Genomic DNA, 14254 nt, shown 5'->3' with positions numbered 1-14254 from the left:
AAGCAGGGGGAGTGGGAGAGGGAGAAGCAGGCCTCCCACGGAGCAGGGAGCCCGGTGCGGGGCTCGATCCCAGGACCCTGGGATCATGACCTGAGCCGAAGGCAGACGCTTAACGACTGAGCCACTAAGCGCCCCTTATTCGGTTCTATCATAAACCCAATAATGCAGTTGATCTTACCCCGTTATAAAGTAGGTCAAATAGTCAGAACTGGGAGCAGGGAGCCAGCTTCTCCCTCTGCCTGCCGCTCCCCCCTGCTTGTGCTTATGCGTTCGAGCACTCTCTCTCTCTCTCTCTGTCAAATAAATAAACCTCAAAGATAAAACAAATAGAACTTACCTTGCTACAGACCACATAGCAATTGGTAAAGCTGGACCTCAGAGTCATTTCTTATTAATGCCGGTGTAGTAATGGTTTTCTACTCTTGCCCTTTGTTGCTACCACAGGGAGGGAAAATACCTGTTCTTCCATGACCTTAAGATTTATATCTCTATATGTAATTATCATTGAATCTGTTTTTCATACTAGTTAAAAGACAAGCTTTAAAATGTGTTTCAGTGAATCTCAAAGGAAAAGTAACACTTTGTCTGGGCCTCATTCAACGATACGGAATTTCCAGGATCCAAATGCATTTGCAGTAGAAAAAGTAAGTGACCTTACCAAGCTTTGCAGTTTTAGATATTCCTGAGTTTTAAAATAGTGATATTTACATGCGTGTGTGTGTGTGTGTTACAGTATTTCTGTAAAACTCCAGGGTAATTTCCTTGGGATAGAGCGTAGTAAAGTGTATGAGTAGGAGACAGTCCATTTAGAATAGATAGCCTGTGCGAGTGCCCCAGGTAAGAAGCAGTGCTATGTTTAGGGAACAATAAATACATTGTGGGTGCTGGATTATGCAACATAGTAGGCCATTTTACTGGAGTCATTATTAAAAACCTTGTATGAAAATTTGGAGTTTGGAACTGTTTTGTAATCAGTGAAGAAAGTTGGTGAGGGACCTGTGGTAACACTTGTGTAGTATTCAAGTATTTATACAAACGGAGTCACGGTAACTTCTGAGTTTCCACCTAGATTTATTAAAACTAGCTAGCTCCCGTTAACTAGAAGGTCTGCCCTGTTCCTTTACTAATATTGACTTTCTTTTCCAGCAAATGGTTATTGAAAATGCACGAGAAAAAATATTAAGTAACAAGTCTCTTCAAGAAAAGCTTGCGGAAAACATTAATAAATTTTTGACTAGGTAAGCTATGTGTGTTGATGATGCCTAATTGTTTTCATCTAATTGAGAGCTATGGTAAAAATTTTTCTTTCTGTATTACAGCGACAACAATATTGCACAAATACCTAAGCAAACAGAGAGCAACCCTACGGAACCAGAGACTTCAATTGATGAACTCCTGGGACTTCAGGTACAGGTTAGGGTGTGTGTTTGTAGTGCATATACTCCTAGTTAAAACTGATGGTATTTTGGTTTCATTTCAAAACCATTGCCAAGAAGTGCCTTCTGGCTCAGTCAGTACAACATGCGACTCTTGATCTTGGGGTTAGAAGTTTGAGCTCCATGTTAGGTATAGAGATTACTTAAATAACATAAAATCTTGACCAAAAAAAAAAAACCATTGCCAACAGATGTATAAAATTATTTAAGATAATAATTTTAGATAAAGATTTTCTTCATTATCCAAACATAAATGTAACCTGTTCTTGAGAACATATAATCAGTGTAAATTGTACTGTTTAAATGGTAAAAGCAGTAAGACATCTCTGACCCATTTAATAGCTCTAATTCTTCCACGTTTTCAGTGAGACAGTTTACTGTAGCCGTACAGCAGTCGGTCAGGGGATATCTAAGTACTCGACACTTAAAGATTCGTAAGTGGTATGTTTGTGTCGCAACGCACTACTGTCCAACGTGGAGAAACTGCATAAAAATGTAAGGAAACGAAGAAACCGTGTTAAAGGTATATAATGAATCCAAGTAAAACGAACAAAACACTTTAAAAAAGAAAGGTTACTAACTAAATGAATAAATTGTGTGAAGTTTACTGCCAAGAGAAGGAAGATGGGATTGTAGTTACTGTTGCTATTTAGTGATGGTGAAGATGGAAGAACATCAGCTGGTAAAAGAAGACTTTAACAATTTATCTTTTTTCTTTTTTTTTTAAAGATTTTATTTATTTATTTGACAGCGAGAGAGGGAACACAAGCAGGGGGAGTGGGAGAGGGAGAAGCAGGCTTCCCGCCGAGTAGGGAGCCTGATGCGGGGCTCGATCCCAGGACCCTGGGATCATGACCTGAGCCACAGGCAGATGCTTAACAACAGCCACCCAGGTGCCCCGACAGTTTATCTTTAATATTTGTTCATGTGTTTTTTTAAAAAAAAAGATTTGTTCATGTGCACATATCCTTAGTCAAGAGCCGCTGAGATTGTGATGGTAACTCATCCTTTGACTTGGACTCTCGGACGGTGTAATCCATTCTTGTTGCTTTGCCCACCAAACGAATTCATTATAGCAGGTTTGCTTTCAGGTGAATTCTAGGTAAAAACCACTGAATTTTTTTTTTTTTTTTTTTTGGTCTTTCCTTCAGAATACTTTAAAAAAAACAATTTGCTACATTTTCCCGTAGTGAAGTTCAGTAAATTTAACAAAATATGACGAACTTTTTAAAGCGACTTTAAATTATCTACTTCTTTTTAAAAACTTCTCCTGTCTTAATGTTTAACAAATGAATACACCCTATTCTAAATTTTTATGGTCTTCAATTGCTTGTTTATATTTTCTCCACAAACATCAGATACTTCCCATAATCAAGGCACTGTGCTAAATATTGTGAGACGTTGTAAGAGAAAACAACCCTCTGCCCTTGCTTTGTAATACTGTATATTTGGGAAAAGTTAAATTCAGATTTAAATAACTTTTTAAAAGAACAGCAAGACAAATTGCCCAACTGAGTAGTAAAAACATCAGATTCACTGAGAAGTAATTAGCCAGTTGTATAAATAGGTGAAGTAAGAATTTTAAAAATACTTACAAGTCTTTGTGACCTTGCAGAAGGCAAGACTTCTTAGGCTACACAAATCACTGTTAAAAAAAAAAAAAAAGCTTCCTTAAAACTTAAAATACCTGCTTATTAAAATCATCATTAACAAAAAATTAAAAGTCAAACCACCAACTTGGAGAAAATACTTATAACACATGCATCTGTCAAGATATTTTTATCCAAAGTATAGAAAGAGCTTCCATAATAATAATAAGATAAACCACCCATTTTAAGAAAGGGGTGAAAGATTGGACCAGACAAAAGAAGATAGAGGAATGGCCACTAAGGCCATGAAAAAATAACTATTTGTCATTTGGGAATTGAAAGTTAAGAACACAGTGAGATACCGTTTCACATTCACTACAGTGGCTGAAAGTTAAAGATCTGACAATACCAGATGTTCACAAGGATGTGAAACAACTGGAGCTCTGAAAAATTGCTGATGAGAAGTTATGAAATAGTATAATCTGTTCGGAAAACTGATAGCTAACAAAGTTATGTATACACCTATACACTTTCCTTATGATCTGGCAGTTACTAGGTTTTTACCCAAGAGAAAGAAATATGTTCACATGTTTATAAAAAGACTTCTACCAGAATATTTGTAACAGCTTTGTTCCTAATAGACAAACACTAAAACCAGATGTCCATCGACAAAAAAGGAATAAACAAATTTTGACAGTCATAGAATACTGGTGAAGAATAAAAAGGACTGAGCTACCGATACACATAACAACATGGATGAATTTCAAACATATGTTGATCAAAGAAGATAGACTAAAAGAATGTATGTATATAGTGGTGTGCTTCTGTTTATATGAAGTTCTAAAACAGGCAACACAAATTCATGCTGATAGAAATCAGAAATTGTTTGGGTGAGGGTGAGGGTACTAATTTGCCAAAGGAGGAATGCTCTAGAAAAGGGAATGGTGTGTATAGATGTGTGATTTTCTTGGGCGGTGGAAATGTTTACCTTTTTTTTTTTAAAGATTTTATTTTTAAGTAACCTCTACACCCAACAAGAGGCTCGAATTCACAACCCTGAGATCAAGAGTTGCAGACTTCCACCAACTGAGACAGCCAGGTGCCCTGTTTCACACTTTTTATTGGAGTGGTGGTTGCACAGTCCTTAAAATTGTCAAAGCTCACTGAACTGTGGACTTAAGTTCTTTGCGTTTTAGTGTGTGTAAATTATACCTTGAGTTTTAAAAATATTAGAAGATTGATTTGCAGTTACCTTTGGAACATTCATTTCAGGGTTCTTTTGATTCTAATATTTACAGTTGAGAATAAAATGACTTACTAGAAAAATGCATTTCGTCAACATTAATTTTTATAAGACTGTATCCAGTGTTTCATAATTCAATTACATCGTGTTCTCGACATTATTTACATTACTGTATTTTCAAGTTCCTGGATATAGAAACAGTTGTTCAAGCTCCTGGACTCCTCCCAAATCATATTTCATTGAGAATTGTTGATGTTCTCTGTACATCTTCATAATTAAAGTGAACTGGCTCTTTAATTTCAAACAAGTTTTTCTTTTCATTTTATAAGCATTTTTATAAAAACTCCCAAGCTTTTATCAGTTCATGAAAGTTCCACTTTAACATTGTTCCATGTGAATTTCCTGTCTCATGGGATTCAAATGTATGCCTTACTAATCTTGAAGAATACGACATTGTGGGATGATTTATAAATAACTAAAATTGAGAATTTTAATTCTCTAACTGTTAGAGTAAATGAAGGCCCTAGTCTCTCTGACAAATAAAATCTTAGGATAAATGTGAACAGACGAGCAAGGATTGTACAACATTTGAAGAAAGCATTTAATATTAAGAGACCAAAGCAGAGAGATAAAAGGGGCAAGATTTATATAGAAGTCACCCAAACTAATAGGAAAATAGATCATATTTGCAGTTACTAAAGACAGGGTATTGGTTGGGGGTTGAGGTGGGGGTGGGGATTGGAAGAAGGTGGTCAAAAATACAAACTTCTAAATAAGAGATAAATAAGTATTGGGCTTAAATGTACACCATCATGACTAGTTAACACTGCTGTGTTGTATATTTGAAAATTGTTAAGAAAGTAGGTCCTAAGAGTTCTCACAAGGAAAAAAAATTTTTCTTATTTTTGTATCTGCATGAGATGATGGATGTTAACTAAACTTACTGTGATCATCATTTCACAGCACATGTAGGTCAAGGCATTACGCCGCACACTGTAAACTTAGTGCTGGATGTCAAGTTGAAGAAAACATTTATAGTGTGACTTAAGTTGTATACACACACAGATAACTATAGTTCCTATGTTCATTTTATTTTAATTTGGGGAATATATTCACCAAAGCAGTTAACTCTAGGGAGTAGAATTAGGGAACATTCACTTCTACCTTCTGGTGTGGTTGTTTTTATTTGTTTCAAATGACCCTAGTGTTAGAATCAGAAGAAATTTTCATGGAGGGAAGTAATTATTTATAAAAAATGAGAGTATCATATGCCTTCTAATTATTTTGCTGGTATTAAGCCATATACTAATTCAATTAGGATCACTTTTTTTTGCAGAGTGAGATCCATATGTCTGAGGAAGCGATACAGGATATATTGGAACAGACAGAATCAGATCCAGCATTTCAGGCACTCTTTGATCTCTTTGACTATGGTAAGTAGACCATTTCAAGGCAGTTAGAAGAAAAAAGTTTTAATTTCTTTGGCAGTTTAACCAGACTGAAGCAACATTCCCAGAGCATCTGAAAAAATGTCCTGTTTTCATCAAAGCAAACATATGGCTATGAAAGGGGCGGTGGGAGTTATCTTTTTCTTAAACTTGAGCTGTAAAAATGGAGAACCTTTTGTATATTTTGTGAGCATTATTGGCAGTCAGCACAAATACGTTGACATCACTACTGCACATACGTTGCCCTAAACACAGTTGGGTCGTACGGAATACAAGAGTTTGGCCACTGTTCTCAAAGTGTAGTCTCCATCCCAGCATACAACATGATCTGAGAACATGTTAAAAATGCAAATTCTTGGATTCTCCAGATGATTCTGATACAGGCTAAAGTTTAAGAACTACCAGTCTGTTGGAAAAAATCTTAGTTTTTGTCAGTGATAGACAAGGCAACGTGTTAAAAACATCCAGAAGACCATAACTTTAACATAAAGTCTAACATTTGTTTAATCACCATCAGGCTGTATTAACTGATGCTTATTTTTATTTTGATAATTTAACCAGTTGTTTCCCTGTTCCCTTTTTAACAGGTAAATCAAAGAATAATAAAAATATGTCACAAGGCATTTCCAGTCAGCATCTGGAAACCAATACCGGTGTAGTCTTAGCAGATGGAACTAATCTAGCAGTTAAAGGTTCTTTTGAAACAGAACAGTCTGGTAAGAATTTGGTTTTGTTAATATCTTCCATCTAAATCCTAATACCAGTTTCAGAATTTCAAAGGCAGACAATACTGTTTAATTTGGAAGTTGTTCAAATTGCCACATAGGATTTGTTGTGTGTGGGGGGGTTTTTTTTTAAGTTTTTTCTTCTCATTAAAGAAAAAAAAACCCAAGCCTTTTAGTAATTTGAATAAAAGGTGAATTTTTAGTACTCATTCTTTCGTGATGCAACAGATTCTTGCATGCACAATTTAGTATTAATGGTGTGGTCCAGTTTGACAAAAAACAATAACATTTAACATAATTTTTTTGTGGCATGAATTCAGATCCTTGCTATGTAAGGTTAGTATGTGGTATTAATCATTCAGCCTGGTAAGCAAGTTCAGCTGACTGCTCAGCATCCATATCTCACTTATTTCAAGGAAGCTATATACTGTAGTGATAGTCTTGCAGTATGGATCTTATAAGGCTTTAGGTCATATTCCTATGTGTCTACTAAGTCAGTTTTTTCATTTCTCCCTCCCATACCAATGAGGTAGCAGTGGAGTACCAATATGGCACCTAATTGACCCACAGTAACTACTTACTGACTGAGGGAAGGCAGTGAATATGTCCATCTTACCTCCTTTACATATTTGCCAATTGTTTTAATTTTGTAAAACGTAACACTTACACAGTAGTGCACAATAAAAATATGTGTATCTCACTGAATTATAGCCAAGGAAATACCCTGTATAACCATCTCCCAAATCAAAAAATAGAACACTGCCGGCACGAAAAAGCCTCGCTTCATACCCCTTCCCAACACTAAACCCTCCAGCTTTTTCTCAGAAATAACCATTACTCTTGCATCTCACACGTGCTAAACTTCGCGCCTTTTTAGCATCACCTTTATCTGTTCTGCTAGTAACAAGTTATGCCAAAGTAATCTTTTTTTGTCTGTCTTCTTAAATGCTGTTACCCCTCCAACTGCCAAAAAAAACCTGATGGCTTCCAAGTTTCACATCATGTCTTCCAAAAAGTAGTTTGGGAATATCTCAGACTACATTCCCACTCTGAATCCTCTGCCTACACTGAAGCCCAATCCTCTAATTCTTCTTGGACTGGATTACAGTGTCATTTTGTGTGGAAGATTATGCTTCACTTAAGCGCTCTACTGGGCACAGAATGAAACTCGAAATCTCATTCTCTCAGAGTCTTACCACTTCACTGAAACTGACGTGGCCTGGATGTAATTTCTGCCCGTCTCCCCTCAGAAGGATTCAAACGTTCTCTGAACCAAAGATCATTTACCAGTGTCACATTAACAGAATCATAGGTGACAGACATTTTTCCAGATTTTTCCCTATGTTTTTCATATTGTTATTGTTACTGTTCTCTGTCCTACACTGTGAGTGCTCTATAACACAGTATGTCAATGCTGTGTTACTTCCTGAAACGCCCTTTCTTCTTACTCCAGCGATCACATTTCTTTTCTTTTTTAAGATCTCCTTTTTAGCACTTTGTCACATCCGTTAGGCAGAAAGAGTTGCCTTTTGCTCCTATACTATTAACAGTTTTTACATGTTTTATCATCTCTTTCTATGTCTGCTTCCCTTAATAGACTGATCTCCCCAAGGGTGGAGACTAGGTCGTTCGTCTTTTATCCCAGCCCTAATCATGTGGTTGATGATCTTTAATAAGTGTGTGTTGAAGATTCCAAACAGGACATGATAACATCAGATGTTGATCATACAAAATGTACTTGGCCCATTTCACCTTGAAGAATATATCCAATAAAGTAAGGTCAATAGAAATGGTACAAGTTGAAAAGTCAGCTATTTTGAAAAAAACTGCACATATGGGGCCAGGTTTTTTACATACTGATAAACATTAGATGTTCTTAAACCTATATACTTTTTCCTTCTTTGCGTCACTTGTTTTCTAAGAGGTTTGAAAAACAGTTTGGCCCTTGTTTAAAAAGGCATCAGTAATTTTTTTAAAAAGTACCTGTAAGTTTTTTGATACTCGGAAAACGTGAGATACGGCTTTTCAGACTTCTGCTAACTGGTATATCAAAGATGAGTTACTTCCAAGGAGGCAAAACAGTCAGCGTGACTCCCTCAGAAATGATTACATATTCACTGTCTCTACCATCCTTATATTTTGCAGATGATCAGTCTGGGCAGCCCCCATTTTGTGCATCCTATCAAAATGAAGACACCTCAAATGCTTTGAAGAATAGCAGCAACCATGAGGAGCTTGGGCAGGAAGCCCAGGAACACTTTCCTCAGATAGGCTCTAGCATCCAAAAAAAGGCATTTAAAACAGTTGTACCTAATGGACAGAAGTGTAACCTTGATATTACCTTTGAGTCGGTGCCTCATTTGAATGACTTTAACCAAAGAATAAATGCTGATGCTGAATGTAATCAGCGTTGTGCTGAATTGTACGCCCATCAGATGCCCACCGACACCACCATGACGATGGAGGTTGGAAAGACTTCTCTGCTGTCCAACACACCGCAGGAACCTCCCTTGCAGCCTGATCCGGCCGCTCTACCAATGACGTCATTTGTTTCCCTTGGTGGTGAAACTAACGGTGAAAACTTAATTCTCTCTGGGAAGAGTTCTCAGCTTTTATCCCAAACTATTCCATTAACTGGAAAGACACCTAAAACAAGTCAGTTTTGTGAAAGCTCTAACAACACAGCAAGACTTAAAACTACTACTCTCCCTGGTTCTAAGTCAGACCCTAGAGAAATGCACCAGAATAAAACTGAGGTTCACGGTGGGTTGCCAGTTGCCTCACAACGTGCAGACTGCCAAGATAATTCTTCATTTCCAAGTAAAATACTACCTGTGTCAGTTGAAAGTTCAGGTTTAAACGTCTCCGAACAAGTAGACAGTCGTCTTGAAGATTCAGTGTCTTCACTTAAACAGCCATCTGAGGATTCATCAGCACCTGAGTTAAGTCGTACGGAAAAACATGAAAGTCAGCCCTCCACGTCTGAGAAAGTCGCTGTCGATTCACAAGAGCCTGCGTCTTTAAAGGGAGACGGAAATAGTATTTTTCTCACTTTAGGGGAAGCTGGTAACTGCGGGGAGGTTGCACTGATGGCTCCGGAAGGTCATCCTCTGGAAGAGAAGCAGTCTCCTCCTTCAGAATCTGTGTGTTCTTCACTGGGAGATTCTCCTGCTGAGTCCCAAAAGACTGGTGAAAAACCTGCAGTGGACAATTCAGCAGACATAGATGCATCAAATATTGTCTCTCTCAAAATTATCATTAGTGACGATCCATTTGTTTCCTCGGATACTGAACTGAACAGTGCTGTTTCCAGTATCAGTGGGGAAAACTTGCCGACTATAATACTGTCCTCTCCTGCCAAGTCTCCTGCCAAAGATGCAGAATTAGTTAAATGCCTGTCTTCAGAAGAGACTGCAGTTGCTGTCCCATCTGCTGACAGACTAGGGGATTCCGCACCAGGGGAACAGAGCCTTCTGGCCCTCAAACCCGAGGACTCTGCCGGAAACGGCGCTCAGAATGAAGGCAGCGGCGCTTTCTCATCCACCATCACACCGTGTGTCTCCAAGGATGGGGGGTACATACAGTTGATGCCAGCTGCGAGCACGACTTTTGGCAATTCAAATAACATTCTCATAGCTACGTGCGTGACCGATCCAACAGCCTTAGGAACAGCTGGAAGTCAGTCTAATGTGGTGGTGTTGCCTGGAAATTCTGCCCCCGTGACCGCTCCACCACCCCTGCCCCAGTTACAGACACCCCCGAGGTCAAACAGTGTGTTCGCTGTCAACCACACTGTGTCACCCAGCTTTTCACAAGGTAACTTTAAGAACACACTGAGGTTCATTTCTCTGGAATGGGACGACCTAATTTCTCTTGTGTGTGCATTTATTGACTAGGAGGAATGAAATCGTGGCTGGACAGTGTGAGAAAAGACTGAAATTTGTGATTATGCCCCCTCTTTTCTCTCCCTGATGAATTCAGCCATACCTTGTTTTAAATCTGCTATAAGTTATGAAATTCATTGGTGTCAGTGATCCTTGAAGATGGAGCTGAGGATACATGATACATTCATCTGCCTTGCCTTACGTGTTGCTTCCCAAGCTCCTTTCCCCCTTTTCTTAATATTGTAGGCATATAATAAAATCTGAATAAATACACACAATTAACTAGTAGCCTGATGGATCTGTTTGAAGTGTTGTTTAAAATAACCTCTTTTAAAAGAGGAGTCAGGGGGCGCCTGGGTGGCTCAGTCGTTAAGCATCTGCCTTCGGCTCAGGTCATGATCCCGGGGTCCTGGGATCGAGCCCCGCATCAGGCTCTCCACTCAGCGAGTCTGTTTCTCCCTCTCCCTCTGTGATCTCTCGCTTTTGTTCGCTCTCAAATAAAATCTTCAACAAAAAAGCAGATTCTAAGGTAAAAGGATTATAATTTTAGAGAATTTAAATTAATAGTTACTTTGGAGTCTTGTTTGAGAGTCTTACGGAGAATTTTTTTTCAGGCTCTGCCATCATAATTGCTTCTCCCGTCCAACCTGTGCTCCAAGGAATGGTGGGAATGATCCCTGTGTCTGTGGTTGGACAGAGTGGAAATGCCTTTTCTGCTGCTCCTCAGCAGGTGAGAGTTCTGAACTGAAAGTGGCGCGGCGATGCTTTTCAAACCGAGAATCATTCATGGCCGCTTCTCTTCCAGCTCCTTCATATGCCTTTGGCAGCACCTGTGTGCAGTAGAAGTATCCCTCAAATCCCCATCCCTCCAAAGTCTCAGAAGACTCAGGGACTAAGAAACAAGCTTGGTACAGGTACATCCTTATGTTCATTAATGTCGCTTTGATGTCTGTATGCTCATTGTTTACAGCAGCACCACAGTGCTTGTTGCCGAAGACCTGTTTCATTCCTAACGGGTGATTTCCAGTCTTTGCTTAAAGTTGGTTTTCTGTTTGTTTTGTTTTGATTTTAGTTATCTAAACTAAAAGGCAAATGGAGCAAAATAGAGTTCAGAAAGAGACCATGTACTTATGAGAACTTGTATGTGGTGGATATAGCATCAGAAGTCACAGAGGACAGGAAGGATCGTTTAATAGATTTATTGGCTATTATATATATGTTCTAGGAAAAAAATTAGATCCCTTCCTCAAACCATACACAAATCATCTAAGATGATTAAAGACCTAAAAGTGTAGGGGCGCCTGGGTGGCTCAGTTGGTTAAGCGACTGCCTTCGGCTCAGGTCATGATCCTGGAGTCCCAGGATCGAGTCCTGCATCGGGCTCCCTGCTCGGCGGGGAGTCTGCTTCTCCCTCTGACCCTCTTCCCTCTGTCTCTCTGTCTCTCATTCTCTCTCTCTCAAATAAATAAATAAAATCTTTAAAAAATAAAATAAAATAAAGATCTAAAAGTGTAAAGCAAAACAGTTAAGCAGTAAAAGAAATGTAAGAGAATATCTTAGAGACAAAGGGATAAAAGGATTGCTTTATAAAAATGCAAAAAAACACAATTATAAGTGGAAAAAGTTGATAGCATGACTGTTCCAAAATTAAAGGTTTCTGTTCAACAAAAGACCCTATTTACAAAATAACACCAGGTCTTCATTGAGGGGTTGCATCAGACTTCTGCCTCCAACTTCTCCATCTTCGTGGATGACAATGCCCATGTCGTCAGCCTACCCACCATCCTAGCCCTCAGAATTCTTGGACACCTTCCATTTCTAAGTCTTGATCTTCATGGCCCCTAATCTCTCCCATAGCTTCACCTTTAATGTTTCCCTTCGTACTACCCTGTGCAGTTTTTAAAGGCCAGTAACCTGTCTCAAAATACTCTCATTCCCATACAGTAACGCTCTTCAGCCAGTAAGGGCTCCCCTTACTCGAATCCTCACTTTTCCCTGAACCTCTGTTTCCTTCCTGGATTCCCTTCCTTCCCATCCAGGCTAGACCCACAATCCACCACCTCAGCCACTCTTCCAAGGACTCTTAAACACCTTCATGTGCACATTCTTCTACCATCCCCCTTGCCTTCCAGCTCTGGATCTTTCCAAACATCCCTCTCTGCCTTTGTACCTGGGCTTTTCAGCATTGCTTTAGAAGTGGGGCCGTTCACGACCACTTTAAAAATGTCTCACCCTCACTAGTGCCACTTAGCGGCCATTTCAAGTGTCTTCCTATCTTTCTTTCCCATTCCCCCTTCAAACTCTTCCAGACTCCTACAGCTCTTCTCCTACCTACCCAGCCCCCACCCTCCTCACTCTAGGCCAGTGATCTTCTCTCCCACCTGATCAATAAGTAGTAAACTCCAATTTCCCACAGCACTCCCATTTGGTGTGTACCTGTTCTACTTCCTCTCGTTCCTTTCTTACAGGAATAATGCTCTCGTCCTTTCTACAGTTAATGCCGTCTACCTGCATCTTCTGTCTTCTGTATGTCCTATATTTTTCTTGTTTGGATCCTTCTTCCCTCTCTGGCTGTAAAGCTCCTTGGGTTTGTCTCATCTGCCAACCCTTCATCCCCAATTTCTGTCTCCCATGCTTTCTTTATCCACATTGTCTTTTCTCATGTTTCCACTAAAACTGTTTAAACTGAGATCATCAGTGCCTCTGGATGTTTTCCATCCTGACCTTACTTCCCTCTGGCTGTTGACACTGTTGGTGGTTTCTGGACCCACCACTAAATTACTGCACTCCTGCCTTCGTGATTCTGTCTGACTCCAGACCTTCAGATTCTCCGTGTCTCAGACTCCCTTCTTGCTCCGCAGAGACCTTCTGCCTGCTTTTCTCCTTGGTTAATGTCACCATGCAGTCCTCCTTGACCCTTCGTATCTGTGTGAACGCCCATCACTGTCTCCATCATCTCTTACCTGGACTATTGACAGCCACTTGAGAATTTTGGATGGCAGTTTTCTTTCTTCTCTAGCCCACCTTCTCGACTACTGCCAGAGTGACTTTCCAAAGCACAAGTCTATTTATTCCTGTTCCCTCTTTAAAACTCTTAAGGATTCTCTCTGAAACTTCTTGCATAAGGCACAAGGTCCTTCCTAATCTCATCTCTGCCTACCTCTCCAGCTTAGTATCTTCCTGCTCTCCCACATAAATTCCTAAGTCCCTAGAAATTAAAATATGGCTATTAAAACTCCAGAGCTTGTGCTCTGCCTGACATAGGCTTGCAAACATGACAGTCACATCAGCAAAATTTCAAAATAGGCATAATACATTGCTTTCTTTAACTTTCTGGACCTAAGGAGTACCCCTAAGTGCTATGTTGAACATTATAATTCATAGATCCAGAGACTGGACTCAATACTTGCCTAAAGTTGAAGCAAGTCATTTGCTCCATATCTGTATTTCCTCTCTAAAATGGATGAATGAGGGCGCCTGGGTGGCTCAGTCGTTAAGCGTCTGCCTTCAGCTCAGGTCATGATCCCAGGGTCCTGGGATCGAGTCCCACATCGGGCTCCCTGCTCAGCGGCAAGCCTGCTTCTCCCTCTCCCACTTCCCCTGCTTGTGTTCCTGCTCTCGCTGTCTCTCTCTCTGTCAAATAAATAAATAAATAATCTTTAAAAAAAAATTAAATTAAAAATAAAATGGATGAATGATCATCTTGTCTTGTATCTAAAATTAGAAGCTGTGGGGGCATCTGGGTGGCTCGGTCAGTTAAGTGGCTGCCTTCGGCTCAGGTCATGATCCCGGGGTCCTGGGATCGAACCCCGCATCGGGCTCCCTGCTCAGCGGGGAACCTGCTTCTCCCTCTCCTGCTCCCCCTGTTTGTGCTGTCTGTCAAGTAAATAAATAAAATCTTAATAATAATAATAATTAGAAGCTGCTTT

The 14254-nt window shown here is 39.6% G+C and overlaps 1 protein-coding gene and 1 long non-coding RNA gene across 5 annotated transcripts in view; one reads left to right on the top strand and one right to left on the bottom strand.

Annotated features, from left to right (window-relative positions):
* LOC118013187 (protein NPAT) overlaps nucleotides 1-14254 on the top strand; it is a 54864-nt gene that overhangs the window by 36669 nt on the left and 3941 nt on the right. For 2 of the 3 annotated variants that reach the window (XR_004679949.1, XM_035008860.1), the window contains exons 8-15: nucleotides 557-644; nucleotides 1147-1238; nucleotides 1320-1413; nucleotides 5605-5701; nucleotides 6304-6432; nucleotides 8587-10257; nucleotides 10940-11055; nucleotides 11131-11239. Coding sequence is in view for 2 of the 3 variants with exons in the window: in XM_035008860.1 (XP_034864751.1) it covers nucleotides 557-644; nucleotides 1147-1238; nucleotides 1320-1413; nucleotides 5605-5701; nucleotides 6304-6432; nucleotides 8587-10257; nucleotides 10940-11055; nucleotides 11131-11239 (2396 nt within the window). In the remaining variant the exon portion in view is untranslated. The remainder of the gene's footprint in view (nucleotides 1-556; nucleotides 645-1146; nucleotides 1239-1319; nucleotides 1414-5604; nucleotides 5702-6303; nucleotides 6433-8586; nucleotides 10258-10939; nucleotides 11056-11130; nucleotides 11240-14254) is intronic. The other variant, XM_035008861.1, reaches the window with a different exon arrangement.
* On the bottom strand, nucleotides 2326-9585 carry LOC118013189. 2 transcript variants are annotated; one of them, XR_004679953.1, is made up of 4 exons: nucleotides 9494-9585; nucleotides 9274-9378; nucleotides 3032-3081; nucleotides 2326-2548 (listed from the first exon to the last, which is right to left on the bottom strand). It is a non-coding gene; the product is annotated as an uncharacterized LOC118013189 (long non-coding RNA). The 2 variants fall into 2 exon arrangements; XR_004679952.1 differs by lacking the exon at nucleotides 2326-2548 and having other exon boundaries at nucleotides 2900-3081.

This window comes from Mirounga leonina, unplaced genomic scaffold (assembly GCF_011800145.1).
Source record: "Mirounga leonina isolate KUSES-001 unplaced genomic scaffold, KU_Mleo_1.0 Mir_153, whole genome shotgun sequence".
In the NCBI taxonomy this organism is placed as follows: Eukaryota; Metazoa; Chordata; class Mammalia; order Carnivora; family Phocidae; genus Mirounga; species Mirounga leonina.
Note: the sequence above shows the minus strand (reverse complement) of the source record. Positions and strands in the feature narration are given on the sequence as shown.